The sequence below is a fragment of the Lynx canadensis genome, chromosome D2 (assembly GCF_007474595.2).
Source record: "Lynx canadensis isolate LIC74 chromosome D2, mLynCan4.pri.v2, whole genome shotgun sequence".
In the NCBI taxonomy this organism is placed as follows: Eukaryota; Metazoa; Chordata; class Mammalia; order Carnivora; family Felidae; genus Lynx; species Lynx canadensis.
Window position 1 is genome coordinate 58374502 of NC_044313.2, and position 17057 is coordinate 58391558.

Genomic DNA, 17057 nt, shown 5'->3' on the forward strand with positions numbered 1-17057 from the left:
GGTGGGAACCTTAAACATTAATGAAATGTTTTCTACCACTAAATTCACAACAAGTAACTTCGAACTTAAGTCTGTTTCTACACATGATAAATGTCATTTATTTAATGCACCACATCCCAGACTAATTCACAAAAACCTGGCTACTAACATAGCTGAAGTGACATGCCATCTGCCAAGTATACCCAGGTTTGTCTTCAAAACAGCTTTCAAACTTTATACCCCATCATGACCCAAGTTCTCACACTTTGAAACAACCTAGTATGTGTATAAGAATTCTGATCTGAACCCACAAAACTGACTTCACAGTCCACTAACATCACAAATTGGCAGTGTGAAAACCAATTATTTCCCTCTGTTTTGGGAGAAAGTATTCGTCAGTTTTCTAAGCCACTAGTATTAATTTCCATGATTGGAGGAGGGAGTACCTTTATTCTAGCTAACAGAAAAGCCCATTTGGCACTTCTTAATATGTCTTCTAAGGGGTCCCGAGGTTGTGCATAGTTTTGGCCCATGCTTCTAAAAATGTTTCATTCTGCTCTATCCCCCATGATGAACAGAATAATCTATTATTTCTGAACCCAAGAATCCTATACCTGTTTTTCTTATTCTTGGGAACCATCAAGACAGACTCAGTTTGCTTCATACATGCTCCTCCTTTCTCCTTTTCAATCTGACCTCACCAACAGAAATCATGGTAAACAAAAATAAATTCACTCTAGTGTGGTATGGGAGCCCAGCTCTTGGTTTTGGCTCAGGTCATGATCTCATGAGTTCCAGCCCTGCATAGGGCTCTGCACTGATAGCACGGAGCCTGCTTGGGATTCTCTCCCTCCCTCTCCCTCTGCCCCTCCTCCACTTGCTGTCTCTCTCAAAATAAAATAAATTAAAAAAAAAAAAAAAAAGACTAGCATGGTCATTTGTTTTTTAACAGCTGCAATTTAACAGCTGCACTCTACACCAGTTATCTTTTTTAATCTTCACAATGTTAACGTGTATGCTATTTTATTCCTATTTTACAAATGAAGAAAAACAGATTAAATAACTTTGCCCACAGTGAATCTGAGACAACTGGGTCTGATTCCAAAGCCTGTACCTTTTAAGGCCTAAATTGGTAGGGAAAAGGCTAGAGACTGCTCCAGGTTTAATTTTTGTTTCCTGGGGCAGAGAGTTTTCTGTTTGACCCATCTGTCAAAAAGATACTCAAAGAAGGGGTGCCTGGGTGGCTCAGTACATTAAGTGTCCAACTCTTGATTCTGGCTCAGGTCAGATCTGATGGGTTCATGAGATCGAGCCCCGTGTAGAACTCTGAGCTGACAGTGTGGAGCCTGCTTGGGAGTCTCTCTCCTCCTCCCAGTCTCGTGCATGCTCTCAAAAAAACAAAAACAAAAACAAAACAAAAAACTCAATCTCCAGTGCAAAACTCTTCCAGTACATAAGCAGACTTTGTATATGATACCAGTATTTACCTGACTAAACAGAACAGCAATTTTTCTACTTCTGATTCTTGCCACATTTGTAAATACAAGCATTCTTGTATGCTTTTTCTAATTTCTCTTGGCGTATGTCCTTACTCTCCGCATACCATTCAAGACCAAAGTCAGAAATTAGGTTTTTTTCAAAGCCTTCTATAACCTAATCCCTTCCAAGTAGCATCTATGTTTCTTAATATCACCTACTTTTGTTTAATCAGCTATTTTTATAATTATACACAAACATCAATAGATTGATCACTGTATATTCAGAACTTACTACAGTGTGCCTGGTGTGGAAAAGGCACAAAGGCTTACTATTCAACTGAACTAAAATTCACTTATGGTAAATGATTATAACTCACAATACATTGGCCTAAAATGTCAGTTTACCCCATGGGACTTAATGTTTTAAGTTGTACAAGATTGTTACATCTAAGTTAGTGTGTGTGTGTGTGTGTGTATATATTTTTTTACATTTATTAAATTAGGATCTTTCACCCTACTACTTGGTAAAGAGTTCCCATGAGTCAAAACAGGGTATTTCTATACACTATTTGCTAACAATGAAGTAACAGAAGGGAAATTAAGTAATGCCATTTACAACTGCGTCAAAGACTAAATGACTAAGATATAAGTTCAACCAAGGAGGTGAAAGACCTGTACTCTGAAAACTGGAAGACACTGATGAAAAGAAACTGAAGACAAATTTAAAGACCTACGTTAATGGATTGGAATTAATATTGTTAAAATGTCCATATTATCAATAAGAATCTACAGATTCAATACAATCCCTATCAAAATACCAATAGCACTTTTCACAGAACTGCAACAAATAATCGTAAAATGTGTGTGGAACCACAAAGACCCTGAATAGCCAAAGCAATCTCAAGAAAGAACAAAAACTGGAAGGGGGATCATGCTCCCTGATTTCAAAGTATACTACAGAGCTATAGTAATCAGAAGAGTATGGTATTACCACAAAAATAAGACACACAAATCTATGAATAGAATAGAGAGCCCAGAAATCAACTCAAGACTTAAATGGCCAATTATTGTATGACAAGGCAAGAATATGCAATGGGGAAAAAGTTTAGCCAATCAATGGTGTTAAGAAAACGAGACAGCTACATGCAAAAGAATGAAACTCCACCACTTTCTCATACCCCATACAAAAATAAACACAACTGACTAAAGATCTAAAAATGAAATGGGACTACATCAAACTAAAAAAATTAATTTGCACAGTAAAGGAAACAAAAAGGCAACCTGAGTGGGAGAAGATCCTTGCAAATGATGTATCCAATAAGGGGTTAATATCCAGATTATATAAAGAACATACAGCTCAGCAGCAAACACACCCAACCCAATTAAAAAATGGGCAGAGGCCACGAATAGGGGCACCTGGCTGGTTCAGTCAGCGGAGCATGCAACTCTTGATCTCAGGGTTGTGAGTTTCAGCCCCACACTGGGTGTAGAGATTAGGTAAAAAATAAAATCTTAAAAATATGGGGTATAGGCCCCAAATAGACATTTTCCAAAAGACGATATACAGATGGCCAACAGACACATGAAGACGCTAAACATCACTAACCAGAGAACTGCAAACTGAAACTTCACTGAGATCACTTAACACCTGTCAGAATGGCTAATTATCAAAAAGACAAGATAAGTGTTGCCACAAATTTGGAGAAAAGAGTACCCTCATGAAGTGCTGGTAGGAATGTAAACTGGTGCAGCCACTATGGAAAACAGTATGGAGATTTCTCAAAAAGTGAGAAATAGAAAAATCAGAAATAAAAATAAATCTGGCAGTTCTACTTCTGGGTATCTTCCTTAAGAAAGCAAAAACACCTATTTGAAAAGGTATGTGTACCCCTGTGTTCACTGCAGTATCTATTTACAATAAGATATGGAAGCAACCTAAATGTCCATCTATACATGAAAGGATAACGTTCTGTATGTGTACAAAGGAGTATTACTCCGCCACAAAAAAGAATAAAATCTTGCCATTTGCAACACAGATGGACCTAGTGGGTATTATGCAAAGTAAGAGAAAAACAAATACCATATGGTTTCACTTATATATGGAATCTGAAAAACAAAACAAAACAGACTCATGAAAACAACTGGTGATTGCCAGAAGGGAAGGGAGGGTGGGGTGTTGTAATAACTTTGTATGGTGACAGACAGGACTACACTTCTCATGGTAAGCATTTCATAAGGTATATAGTCACTATGTGGTACACCTGAAACTAATACTGTGCCAACTATATTTCAATGAAAACAAAAAACAGGGTAGATGCTATTCCTAATATTCTGTGGAGAAGGATCAGAGATGTTTCCCGTTCTGAGACAACACAGCCTACTGGTTAAGAGGACATGCTCTGAGGATAGACCTGGAATCCAATTTGGCTCTTCCATATCCTAATTATCAATCTCACACAGGGTACTTAACCTCTATGGGCCTCACAGTTTCCCCACCAGCAGGAGACAAGTAGTAATAGTCCCTACCTCATGAGATTAAAATCAGATAATGTATGTAAATAAAGCAGCTACCCTACAGTAACCACCCAAATCTGTCATCATTTCTACCAGCTAAAGCTCACCAGACAATGGCAGAGCACAATATATTTCTCAATTTTCTTACCAATTCAATGCTTACCTTCTCATTTCCTGGAGAAAAATGACGTACAGAGAACACTTTAAACACACTATTTCTTCCCTTAGTGTATGTAAGATACTACTGTTTATCCTTTCTCTGGCTTAAATTCTCAACCTTACATTTTCTCTAAACACAATCATCTGTTACATAAAGCTATACACTATCACCTAACCTGCCAAAATTGCTTATTTCTTGCAAATATTTTGTTAAAATAATTATACCTTCAAAATGGTTCAACAGTGCTTCCTTACCATCAAGCCGTTTGCTAATCTGCTCCTTTGCAAGTCGAGCTGGCCAGCACTTCCTCACTGTTTCAGCAATTGAAGTTCTTTCATTTTTTTCCCCAGTATTAGAGTCAACATTCTTCGAATCCGGACTTCCCAGCTGTTCAGTAACACTTTCAATGTTCCTAGTAGAATTCTGTCCTTCCTGTGATTTTTCTTCCATATGATCTCTTGGTTCAGACACCTCAGGATCATTAACATTGCTCTTAGTTGCTTGGTCTAAAAGTGTAACAATCACTGAAGAATCTGGTGGTGAAGTTCTTTCTGGTGAACTTGAGTCTTCTGAAATATTAAGAGGTGTGGGTGGCAACTCTGACAAATGAGCCAACTCTTTTTGTGTTCGTGGAGGTTTTTCAGTAATTTCTGAAAGCTTTACAGGGTTGCAGCAAAGTTTGGCATATTCACCACCTAACCTATGACATAATTCATTAATTATGACATCACAGTCTCCAAGAAGCTCTACATCAAAATGCAGATGAGGCAAAGGTTCTCTATTTATTAGTATCTGAGGCACTTCATGGGGTATGGAACCTAAAAATAAGTGAAAAATGCATTAGAAAAAGGGAAGGGCACTAAGTTACTACAGCCACAACAAATGTGCAATGCAAAAATCTAACATGCTCCCAATACCAAAAAAGAAACCCACCACCACTACTAAACCAACCCATCACATTCATTAAGATGTCAAATAAACAGATGAGCATTTAAGCATCTTTTTAAAATTTCAGGTCCTGTTTCCCATCACCTGATTACCTCTGAGCAATCTTTTCAGAGTTTTCTACTTTGTACCTCAATTTCCTTGTCTATATATAATGGGGATAATAATACTTTTTCACAAGGTTGTAGTGAGAATATAAGTCAAATGCATAGAAGAGTTTTTGGCACATAGTGATAGTTATTCTACTGAAATAGCTCCTGATATAGTGTGAAAATTCAATTTTCCACCATTATATACCTGTGTCTTACATTTTTAAAAAATTACCTTTGCCTATCACCAACACACTATTATACTGCCCCACAGAAAGCTTTTAAGAATTTCTCTGCCTTATCTTTAAAGAGAAAAAAATAACTCAAAAATAAAGGAACTTATTCATTAAATTTCATGTTTTCATTACAAATTATCCTATATTCTGCTTTCAAAGACTTTAACAGCTATTTGAGTTAAAGCCACCACATTTAAGTAGGAAAAAGATGCAGAACTGTAGAGCTGAACTCTTGTTTCTTCCAACTGTTTGCTCTGGGTGCCTATGTGACTGCTGAAGTAGGGTCTAATTTAATTATCTGGTTAAAGAGTTTGATATTCTCTTCTCCCTCGCCTTTTAGGGCACACCTGATGCTACTGAATTAGTCCCTCTATCTTCCTCTCCCTTTTGCTTCCTCGCTAGAGGGAGAAAAGAGATAGTATGAGAGCACATGTTAAATACTCCTGAGGGTAAAAGGGACTTAAATTATATTTGAGCATTTTCATACACACAAACACCCTTATGGGCAAAGCTGATCCACACAGGATGGTAATCACAAGGCATGACTCTTATTCTTATAAAAACAGACCAATCATAATAAATTCTCTAATGTATTTTACACTTGTATCTACCTATATATACATTTGAACTTACTGTACCTGAAATCAACTAAATTTGAAAGATCGACAACTATAATCAAATTAAGACTAAAAACACACAGATTAAGATCACACGTTTCCTGAACATATGTAAATCAGCTGAAGCTAACTCTTGTCATATTAAGAACACATTCCGCTGAAAAGTTGAACTGTTTCCCTTGTTGGAATTTGACATTACTTCTGTTTTGACAACTCTTCCACCCAACCCCTGCACCAAAGTATCATATTAACCAATCTTTGTGAACAAAAATGTCACCTAAAAAATAAAACTGGAGTAAGATCATTGGGATCCAATGTACAGACCCCACAAACCATGGCAATATATATAGAAGTATTCTCTAAAAATCATCACCAACTTACTTGGAATTAGTGCTACTGGTCTTACTTTCAGGGAAGACCCAATAACAATAAGGAGATCAACTTCATCTTTGTCATACTTCATGGCTCTATGAAACTGCTCTGGTAAATTTTCACCAAAAAAGACAATCTCTGGCTTCATGATAGCAAGTGGTTCATCAGCTGGGCACCTAGGACAACGAGGAACCACCTACATGTTCCAAATTTTGGTTAAGATGGGGAGGAAAAAAGAAAGCTGAAGTTAGAAATAGTCAACATTTACACACTAAGAATGCATTTCAAAATGATCAAAGAAGTTGAATCACTATGTTGTACACCTGAAACTAACAGAACACTACATGTTAACTATACCAGAGTTAAAATTAAAAGCAAATTTAATTAAAAAAAAAAAAAAAAAGAATTCCCACATAAAAAAAAAAAATTCAAACTGAAGTATAGAAACCTGTGGAAAGAGCTACATGCTAGAAGTCCTGAGGGGAAAAAAATAATCAAATAAAACAGAAAAGCCGTGGATAAATAGTAGGGAAAACTGGATACAACCTCAATGGCAATGTCAACTGTCAATTAGTTACTTTATTAACATACAGTGAAATAAGATGGTATTATTGGTGTATGTAGGTATTATAGTATCCATGTGAACCTACATTTGATACTTAAGAGTCCACTGCAGATTAAGAGAAACCAGCATCTGTATATATGTACACACACACACAAACACAACTTAATCCTTTAAAAAATGTAAGAAATGATTCCATTACAACATGATACCCTCACTATGTATGATTATATATGCAGCTAAGTACACAGAATTTATATCTGGATGGTTTTTATTCTCTGCCATTATTTTCTTGCATTTTTTTTGGCAGTGATCATACATGAAACATCTTTTACAATAAATTTTTTAATGTTTTAAAGAATTACCAAGAATTTAAAATTCAAAATCCAACAGGCACTTTTAAAAAGGAAGAGTAAGGAGAAACTCTAATAGAGCAAGACTCCACTTACGATTTGCATTTTTATTTTAACTTAGATATTTTATTTTAACTTAGATATTAAGGAGCCGATTTCATCATTTTAGAGACATTATAGAGCAATGTTTCCAACTTAAGGGATTAAAAGTTTCTTGTATATCTCCACATCAGAATTCCCAGTGGTTAACACTCTCTTTCTGGATCTTTCTGTCCCAGATACTTTCAGAAAAAAAAGAATTTGGAGGCAAAAGAAGAAACAGATCAAAAACAAGCACAATTCCTCAAGTATAGGTGATGAATTACCTGATTAAAAATATCTCCTCGTACAGCTTCACAGTCTACTTTGTATTTACAAATCAAGCAAGAGGCTGTTGCAAAGGAACCTAAAACAACCAATACACACATGCTTTATTAAAGGAATATTTCCATTTCTTAAAACATACCACAAAGGTATAAAAGAGAATTAAGACTCCACAGGGGAATCTCAGGGATAATTCAAATACTTATATATTAAATACAGACAGAATCCAATCCTCAATTATCGAGATGTTGATATAGTGACACTTCCTAAAGCTATTCTTTTTTGTTGTTTTAAGTGAATTCTAGCCACAACATGGGGCTCAAACTCAGAACGCCAAGATCAAGAGTTACACATTCTACTGAGCCAGGCAGGCACCCCAAAGTTGTTCTTTTTAATAAAATAAACCAACTCCCCCAGAACTAAAACTCTGCAGAATTGAAAGATGACAATTATGTGACCTTAGCCGAATAGCTGTACATTAAAAACAGTTCAGGGGCACCTGGGTGGCTCAGTAAGTTTAGGCGTCTGACTTTTTTTTTTTTTAATGTTTTATTTATTTTTGAGACAGAGAGAGGCAGAGCATGAGCAGGGGAGGGGCAGAGAGAGAGTGAGACACAGAATCTGAAGCAGACTCCAGGATCCGAGCTGTCAGCACTGAGCCAGATGCAGGGCTCAAACTCACAAACTGCAAGATCATGACCTGAGCGGAAATCAAGAATCGGACTGACGGAGTCACCCAGGCGCCCCATGTCTGACTCTTGGATTTCGGCTCAGGTCATGATCTGATTCATGGGACTGCGCCCCAGGTTGGGCTCTGCCCCGGCAGTGCAGGGCCTGCTTGGGATTTTCTCTCTCCCTCTCTCTCAGAATAAACACATTTAAAAAAACAAAAAGTTTAGATTTGTAAGAAAATGGTCTGTTCCTACTTGTTTTAAAAGTCTTCTAAATTTCAAAATTTTATACAGCTTAACTACCCTGTTCCTATAGTTTCATACCCTAAAGATGTCATATTTTCCTTACATAGCTAGTATTACTTTTGTAACCAAAAAAAGGTTATTTAGAAGAATTTAATGGAATACAATGGCTACTCCTTTTGAAACACAATAGAACATTGATCTGATGTTTTGTACAATTAAGTATCAAGGCCAATACTTCTGGTTTCATTTTTTTGCATTCTACTTTTTAAAATTTATCTACTATTGATCAGTTAACATGACTAAATAAATCTCCATTCCTGGATGGTAGCCTACTTTCTAATCCTATTTTTTCCTATAAGACTAACTAAATAACAGAAAGCAATTCTGAAGTTTACGAACCATGACACTGAATTATCCTTTGGATTCCTGCAACCTGTTCCAGTGTATCTATGTTCTGAGTATAGTTCCGAAGCAGTTTTCCTTCCTTATCTGACAAGGCTATGAATTTGTGACAGAGAGATGGTTGGAACTGTCCAGGATATATTTCCTACATAATACAAAAGGTAGAAAAAATATTACATTAAAGAAATAAGTATAACACACATGTCACATTTAGGTTTAACCAAAAACTACCATGATAGCCCCCATGTATAAATAAATTAAAAAACAGTACATGAGCATCTCAAAGCATCTAGATGGTTGCTACACACACCTATAAAAGGATTGCTGCTGTAATATGTATAAAACTCAGCAATTAGTGAACTTGGCCCCTTGAAGGAAAAAGTCAACCATAAGCATCTCTAATAAATGTTAATAGATATTTTAATAAAAGAAGAAATATACACCTGAGAATATATCTAAATTTTGTTGGCTGCAAATTCAGGTTTGTTTTTTGTTGTTTCCTCTTTTTAAGGAAAAAGAAAAGTTTAAGTTGAAATTAAAGTTATCAAAGGTATGGTGACTTCTTTTAAAAACTAAAAAAGGCACTGTCAACACAATATTAAAAGTTGTTTATTCATCATTCATTATAAATATCAACCTGTTGGAAGTTTAAAGCTAAAGTTTTAATTCCTTACCAAAATTGTTTTCCTTCCACTGCACAGGCACATACTGGTATAGTATAGAGTTGCTCATGAATGCTGAGTTGCTGGATTTTGTGTGTGTGTTTTTCCCCCCAAATAATGCTTCAATGCTGTTTCTTCTTTAAAAACAAAGAATTCAGATATACACATGGCAAAAAGATCAGAGAAAAAGTATCAATTTTGGTCCTCTCAACTTTTGACAGTGTTTTTATTAAATTTCATTTAGTAAGTGACTATGGCAAAGGAAGTTTCTTCTCTACTTTTTTCTTTAAAGTAGTAATGCTACCTACTTCCTTACCATTCATTACAGCCTCTAACGTATTACAATGCTAGCAAAAAATCAGACACAACCGTATGTCCGTCAATAGGGGACCGGTTGTAGAAATATAGTACATCCATAATAGTGGAGTATGCAGCCATTAAAATGAATGTGAGAGGTCTAGATGTACTGACCTGGAAAATGGTCCTATGACATGTGAAAAAAAGCAAGTTAGTCACCAGTGTGTATAGTTTTGTTTTTGTTGTTTTGTTATTAAGCAAAAACGGTATTTATATGCACATGTATATGCTCATATAAACATCAAGAAAAATACAAACAAGCTATAAATAGAGGTGGGGAAACTTTCAACCTCTGACATTATACAAAAAAGTTTAAGAACTTTTTAAATGTTAATCTACTTAACATTTCAAATAAAACATCTACAGGGATACCTGTTACATAAAAATAATAAGCAAATCTCATTATAAAAACTACCATGTACATGTCCATAAGCAACTGAAAATACTATACAAAATCCAAAAACTTTGCCTCGCATTCAAAATTTTCTCATGAATTTCACAATTTTGCAATGTAAGAAACAGACAATGCATATAGAAAGAAGTACCAAGTGAAGGGCTTATTAAAGCCATGTTTCATAGAAAATCGAAAGCTACATTATGCTTTGAACCACTGGACTGTGCTGTGCTATACTAACCACTGTTTTCTCCCCATGATGCCTTGTTTTAGTACATTTAAAGGATTAAACATCAAAGTGGCTTACTAAGTTCTCTCTGGAAATGGCTGTTAAAAGTATTTGTACAAAAAAAAAGTTTTTACAACAAATACTACAATATGCTAGGCTACAAACAAAATAGGCTCTAAAACAATGACAGTGAGAACAGCATGCCAAACTCATGATATAAACAAATGACTACCTCCAGCACATGCTGGGGAACAAGAGTACTAAGACTCGACCTTCCTGGATTGACCTTTCCTGTGCCTTATCATCCCCTATTCCCTCTATTTTTTAAAGTAGGCTCCACACTATTTATTATAATGCTGCAGACCAGGCTGAAGACTCGGTTTTTACATTTTAATGGGTTGGAAAGGTAACCAAAAATGACAGCATTCCTGTATCATCCACAAAGAAAATCACATTTACTACTCAGCCATATACTGAATAGGTTTGTGGACTCTACTGTAGACATATACATCCCCATTTTGCAGATGAAAAACCTAAAGCACAGAAATAACTTGCCAAATGTCACAAGAGGCAGTACATAGCAGAGCTATCATTCAAACCCAATTTTGACACCTAAGTGTGGCTCTTAACCAATAATGCATACTGCCTTTTTAATTTTCAATCTCTTGACATCACGTTTCCTACTTCTTTTAAGCTAATATGCACCACTGCTATTAGGTATTCCAAGCTAGTCTAGTAAGAATAGTAAATACAACTTGGGGTGCCTGGTTGGCTCAGTCAGGTGTCCAACTCTTGATTTCTGCTCAGGTCATGATCTAACAGTTCATTAGTTTGAGCCCTACGTTGGGCTCTGAGCTGACAGTGCCAAGCTTACTTGGGATTCTGTCTCTCCCTCTCTCTCTGCCCCTCCCCTGCGTGTGTGCACTCCCTCTCTGTCTCAAAAATAAACCTAGAAAATATATATACTTCAGGGGCGCCTGGGCAGCTCAGTCAGTTGAGCATCTGACTTCGGTTCAGGTCATGGTCTCACAATTCGTGAATTTGAGCCCCACATTGCGCTCGCTGCTGTCAGCACAGAGCCAGCTTCAGACCCTCTGTCTCCCTCTCTGCCCCTCCCCCACTCTCTCAAAAATAAATAAAACATTAAAAAAAACACACTTCATTTTGCACAACTTTGGGATTACAGCAAGCTGGAATTCCAATCATCTTCTAACTTAAAAACACTCTTCAAGAATCCATGATCTCTCCACAAACCAGTGCAGAAAAGCAGCCCAATCGGAAAAAACAGCTAAGAACAAACAGGCAATTCAAAGATATACACGTGGTCAGTAGTGAAAAGCATTCATTCAGGGGCGCCTGGGTGGCTCAATTAGTTAAGCTCCCAACTTCTGCCCAGGCCATGATCTCACAGTTTTTGAGTTCGAGCCCCACATTGGGCTCTGTGCTGACAACTCAGAGCCTGGAGCCTGCTTCAGATTCTGTGTCTCCCTCTCTCTCTACCTCTCCCCCACTCATGCTCTCTTTATCTCAAAAATAAATGAACATGAAAAAAAATTTAAAAAAAGTATTTATCCACACTAATAAACAAAACCAAAACATTAATATAAGAAGATGCTAATTTTTATCTATTAGATAGTTTAAAATGCCTTAAAAACAACTCTAGATAACGACTAATAGAACTAATTAAATATATTGTGGTACAACCATTAATACTATGCAGCCTTTTCTTAAACATGAGGTATATCTGTTAAGTGCCTTTATGAAACTATTTCCAATATTAAGTAGTACAAACAAAAGCAAGGTAGAGAAAAGGGTGCATGACTCTGTTGGTAATTATTTTTAAAATGTTGGAAAATTACAATAATGCCCTTCTCCTATATATAAAAACAAGTTTACTCATTCTTTTTCCTAGAAAGATACCCAAGAATACATCTTATGATGGTAGTAACCTTTGAAGAACGAGAGGTAGAGAGGACTGAAGGGGGAAGCCAACTAAAATATGTGTTTTACTGTTAGAAGCAATTTTTAAACCCTAAATACAACAAACCCACACCCCCACACACACTTTTTGAAAAGTATTTTAATGCTAATGAAGTATCGTGGAGGATTTTTGGGTGGGTAGGGAGCAGGGGCATGCTTAAATCAGCCTTTTTACCTTTTATTTAAAAAAAAATTTTTTTTTTACATTTATTTATTTTTGAGAGACAGAGCATAAGTGGGGGAGGGGCAGAGAGAGAATGAGACACAGAATCTGAAGCAGGCTCTAGGCTCTGAGCTGTCAGCACAGGGCCTGATGCAGGGCTTGAACTCATAAAATGTGAGATCACGACCTGAGCCAAAGTCGGATGTTTAACCGACTGAGCCACCCAAGTGCCCCCTAAATCAGCCTTCTAATAGGAGTGTATCTTATTCCACCTTTCCAGGTAGCAGTGAGACAAAACATATCAAGACCCTTAGCAATTTCACGTTCGGGAATTTATCCTTAAGAACATTGGAAACATACCAAAAAGGGCAATCAGAGCAACATTATTTACAACAAAAGTAAGCAGGAAGGATTCAAAATGTACTCTTGTGGAATTACAGTACATCACTTGATGAACGTTATGACCATTATATCAGTTTAATAGATAAAAAGTTTATTAAATAGAAAATAAAGATAAAATAACCCATTTTTATAATAAAAATATAATACATATTTCAGCTATAAAACTATATTTACATTTATATATAGGCAACCCACATACACATAGGTATTAAAATTGTCTTCAGATAAATGGGGCTGTGGCTTTTTTTTGGGGGGGTTGCATTATTTTTAGATAATGAACTAGTTTTAAGATTCCTTAACTTTATAACTACAGAATCTCTTATGTTTGCACATTATCAATAAAGTGATAATTTATTGAATAAATATAAAGACACAGGTTTGGAATTAAGTTCATAAAAATTCAGTTCATATTTCTCTACTTTTTCTTGATTTTTAATTGCTTTAGGGTAAAGAATATTCACTGAATTCAATATAGGATAGCATCTATACTCTCTGAACACAGTCCTTTTTAACAACAAAAAAAGTTATTTACATATCCTCAGTTTCACCTTAAATCTTAATATAACCATTCATTTTGACCATACCAGTGAATTATTTTAGACTCCTGAGAATCTTGACAACTCATTATCATTCCAAACCCTTACTATGCAGGAGGGTAATGGTTCAGAACATAGCTATACAGCTTTAACGTTGGGCTTAATTATTCCTATATACAAGAATTCAAAGAGATAACCACAGGTAGACAGACAGACACACTGTAATACAGCTGTGCTCAAACACAGAGCAATTATATACAGGGGGTATCTGGCAATGTCTGGAGGCATTTGATTGTCAAGACTGGGAGTGAGAGTGTTATTAATAGCACTTAGTGGGAGGAGGCCAGGAATGATGCTCCATATCCTACAATACATAGGAAAGCTGACAGCAAAGAATTACCCACCCCAAAATGTCAATAGGTTGAGAAACTGCTCTAGTGGGCCAGTAACCTCTTTAACACACTTCTCTTTTACTTGGAATTTCTTGTCTAAAAGAAATCTATGTTTCTTCTCAATAATTATATACAACCAATGCCTCCATACATGTGTAGAAATTCTTTCCTTCCAAAATGTCTAAATTTCACCAGTAATATTTCCTCTCTTCATGGCTTCATATTAAATTCACTTTCTCATAACTGACAAAAATCATAAGCTGATTTTATGAACTTTCTGCCAAGTTAGAAAAAATGGTAAACAATTTTATGTTAAGAGTATTTATGTAGTATTTTGAGAATCTAGTAAAATACTGTGTAATATTTACATACCCTCCCCACCCACATTTTTGTGTCTTTCATTCTTTGTCCCTACTTATTTCCCCTTAAGCTTTTTCCTATTCATTTTTTAGACCCAAATTAACTCAGTCTTTTACCATTACATCAATTAAGTGCTTTTTTCCCACTGTATTAACTAATACACACAAATTCTCAAAACTTTTATAGAAGTGAAAAATGCTGCCTCTCCACACCTTTCTCCCAGGTGGCACAAAAGATGTACACAGTGATTATAAAACATTATAACACATTAACAGTGTGCCATTTTTACTGTAACTCACTTATTTTCTCTTATGCATGGTCTAGATTTCTATTAAGTGTATTTCTGAAAGTCCCTACCATGTATCTTTATCAGAGTAATTCTTAATTATTTCTACAGATTCTTATATATCAAAGCTAATTTAAGCTACAACTGAGTACCCAGTCTGTATATGAGACAACAAAGGTTTCTTACCCTTGCTATTTCTATTCTCAGTTACCACATTTTCCATGTGTCAGGTTACTACTTTACTAGGCAACTTAATATATACTTAAGATAGGGAAAAAAGCTGACCAGTTAGTTTGGGCAACATGTTTCCTCTCAGAATAAAATTTAAAGCAAAAGTCTAGTGAACATTATATAAATGCAGTAGTGAATCAACTTTTATCATCAAATATAAGATCAAAGTAATTTCTAGTTACTTGCTGGCCCTCTAAGTGTTGATTTCTGCCAACTAGAGCTATTAGAATGTGAGTGTCCTAGGTCCAATTCAAGAAACCTATAATTAAGTGATATTTCATTGTTCTTCAAAATCATGCAGTAGTACCACTAGCACTGGAACATGAGAGCTTTTCCAAGTTATAATAAATAGACCATATGGTTTGAAAGTAGCACTCTTTAATTAAACTACAGGTTCCTTTAACTTCTAGATTTATGAAAAACTAGTCAATAATACAGAAGACCCTAACTTATATGATGAAGTTTAGCGATTAACAATTTTACAATTTCTTTCCATAAGACTATAGAATAAAAAAATAAAAAGTTTTTTAATGACTCAAATCTCCTGGGCATGGTATAATGTAATTATCAAACTTTATACTCTACAAGAGGACTACCCAATAGAAATATGTGAGCCATGTACACAATTCAAAATTTTCTAGTAATCACATTAAAAAGCATGAAATTATAATTTTTGACACAATATATCAAAAGATTACTTCCACACATAATCTGTATTTGTTATGATATATTTTCTATTTTTTCCATACTACATTTCCAAAATCTGGTATGTCTTCCACACTTACATCACATTTCAATACACTTAAGTACCAGGAGCCCTTTGTGGCTAGTGGCTTCTCAACTAGACAGTGCAGCCCTAGAGAGTCTAGAGCAAAATAAAGCAAATGACTAAAATGCAACCTAAGAATCTTCACCCCTAATCACAAATTTTTTAGGCAAATCCTCATGTGTTAAAACCTGACTACTATAAAACACACCTAAACAGAGATTACAATGCTTATGACCCATAAAAAATATTAAAAATCAAAACAGTGATGTTACTTTCATATAGTTTACTAACTCTAAAACAGTCTGAGTAATGTAAAGGCCATTACTAAAGTGCAGATTTGAAAAATATGAAATAATTTCTTCTTTAAACATAAGCCCAGTCCTAAAATGAAAATTAAATGATAGCCCATTCTGGGAAGAAGGAAATTCTGACTGAAATCACTTTATTTCAGTGATCTTACCCTACCACAGTCCTAGTGCCCAAATAGCAGACAATGAATGATAAACTTAAGAACACTAAATGTGAATAAAATCTGTTTTCACAAAAAAAGACCAAAGAACAGCTAGAAGACTTCATAGTACCTTTGCAAACTTGAAGAAAGGTCTTGGATCTTTTCTGAAATATTCAATATCAAACATTGCTTGAGGGTCTGGAAGGTCTGGGAAGTCTATTGCAAGGCGAGCATAAATACCATCTCTTGACCTGAAGTCAGGTATTCCACAAGAAACAGAAACCTGAAAATATGCATGGCATAATTTGTACAATTAAATCTTTTACCTCTATATTTATAATTACTAATTCTTTCATCACATAAGTAGGGAAGAACTGAAAAATATTTTACTTTAAAATTTATTTTGGGGGAGGGGTGCCTGGGTGGCTCAGTCAGTTAAGCATGCGACTCGTTTTTGGCTCAGGTCATGATCCCAGGGTCTTGGGATTGAGCCCTGCACTGGGCTCCATGCTCTCTCTCTCTCCCTCTGCCCCTGCCCTCCACACACTCTCTCTCTACAAAACATTAAAAAAATTTTGTTTTGGGGAACAAAAATACCGTCCTACTCTAATTTCAAATTCAAATAAAAACAAAACAACCAGTATAATGAAAATCCACCACATTTTCCATTCATAGTGGGGTAAGGAATTTTAAGTCAGGCTATTTTTCTTTTCAGGCTAATTTCAAACCTTTAAGCATTTAACCAACAAATTAAAGCAACTGCAATTTGAGAACTGAGTAAACCATTTCAAATTATTTTAACTAGAAAGCAGGCAAGATTTTCTATCACAGTCAAGTATTTCCAAAAACAAAAACCAA

General features: G+C 35.5%; 1 protein-coding gene across 7 annotated transcripts in view; it reads right to left on the minus strand.

Moving 5' to 3' along the window:
- SIRT1 (sirtuin 1) overlaps positions 1-17057 on the minus strand; it is a 64019-nt gene that overhangs the window by 2915 nt on the left and 44047 nt on the right. For 5 of the 7 annotated variants that reach the window (XM_030334177.1, XM_030334178.1, XM_030334175.1 and 2 more), the window contains 5 exons: positions 16330-16482; positions 8985-9132; positions 7671-7750; positions 6400-6586; positions 4356-4949 (listed from right to left, as the gene is read on the minus strand). In XM_030334177.1, coding sequence (XP_030190037.1) covers positions 4356-4949; positions 6400-6586; positions 7671-7750; positions 8985-9132; positions 16330-16482 — 1162 coding nt within the window. Of the gene's footprint in view, positions 1-4355; positions 4950-6399; positions 6587-7670; positions 7751-8984; positions 9133-9661; positions 9781-16329; positions 16483-17057 lie in introns of those variants that run through there. The other 2 variants (XM_030334180.1, XM_030334181.1) reach the window with 2 other exon arrangements.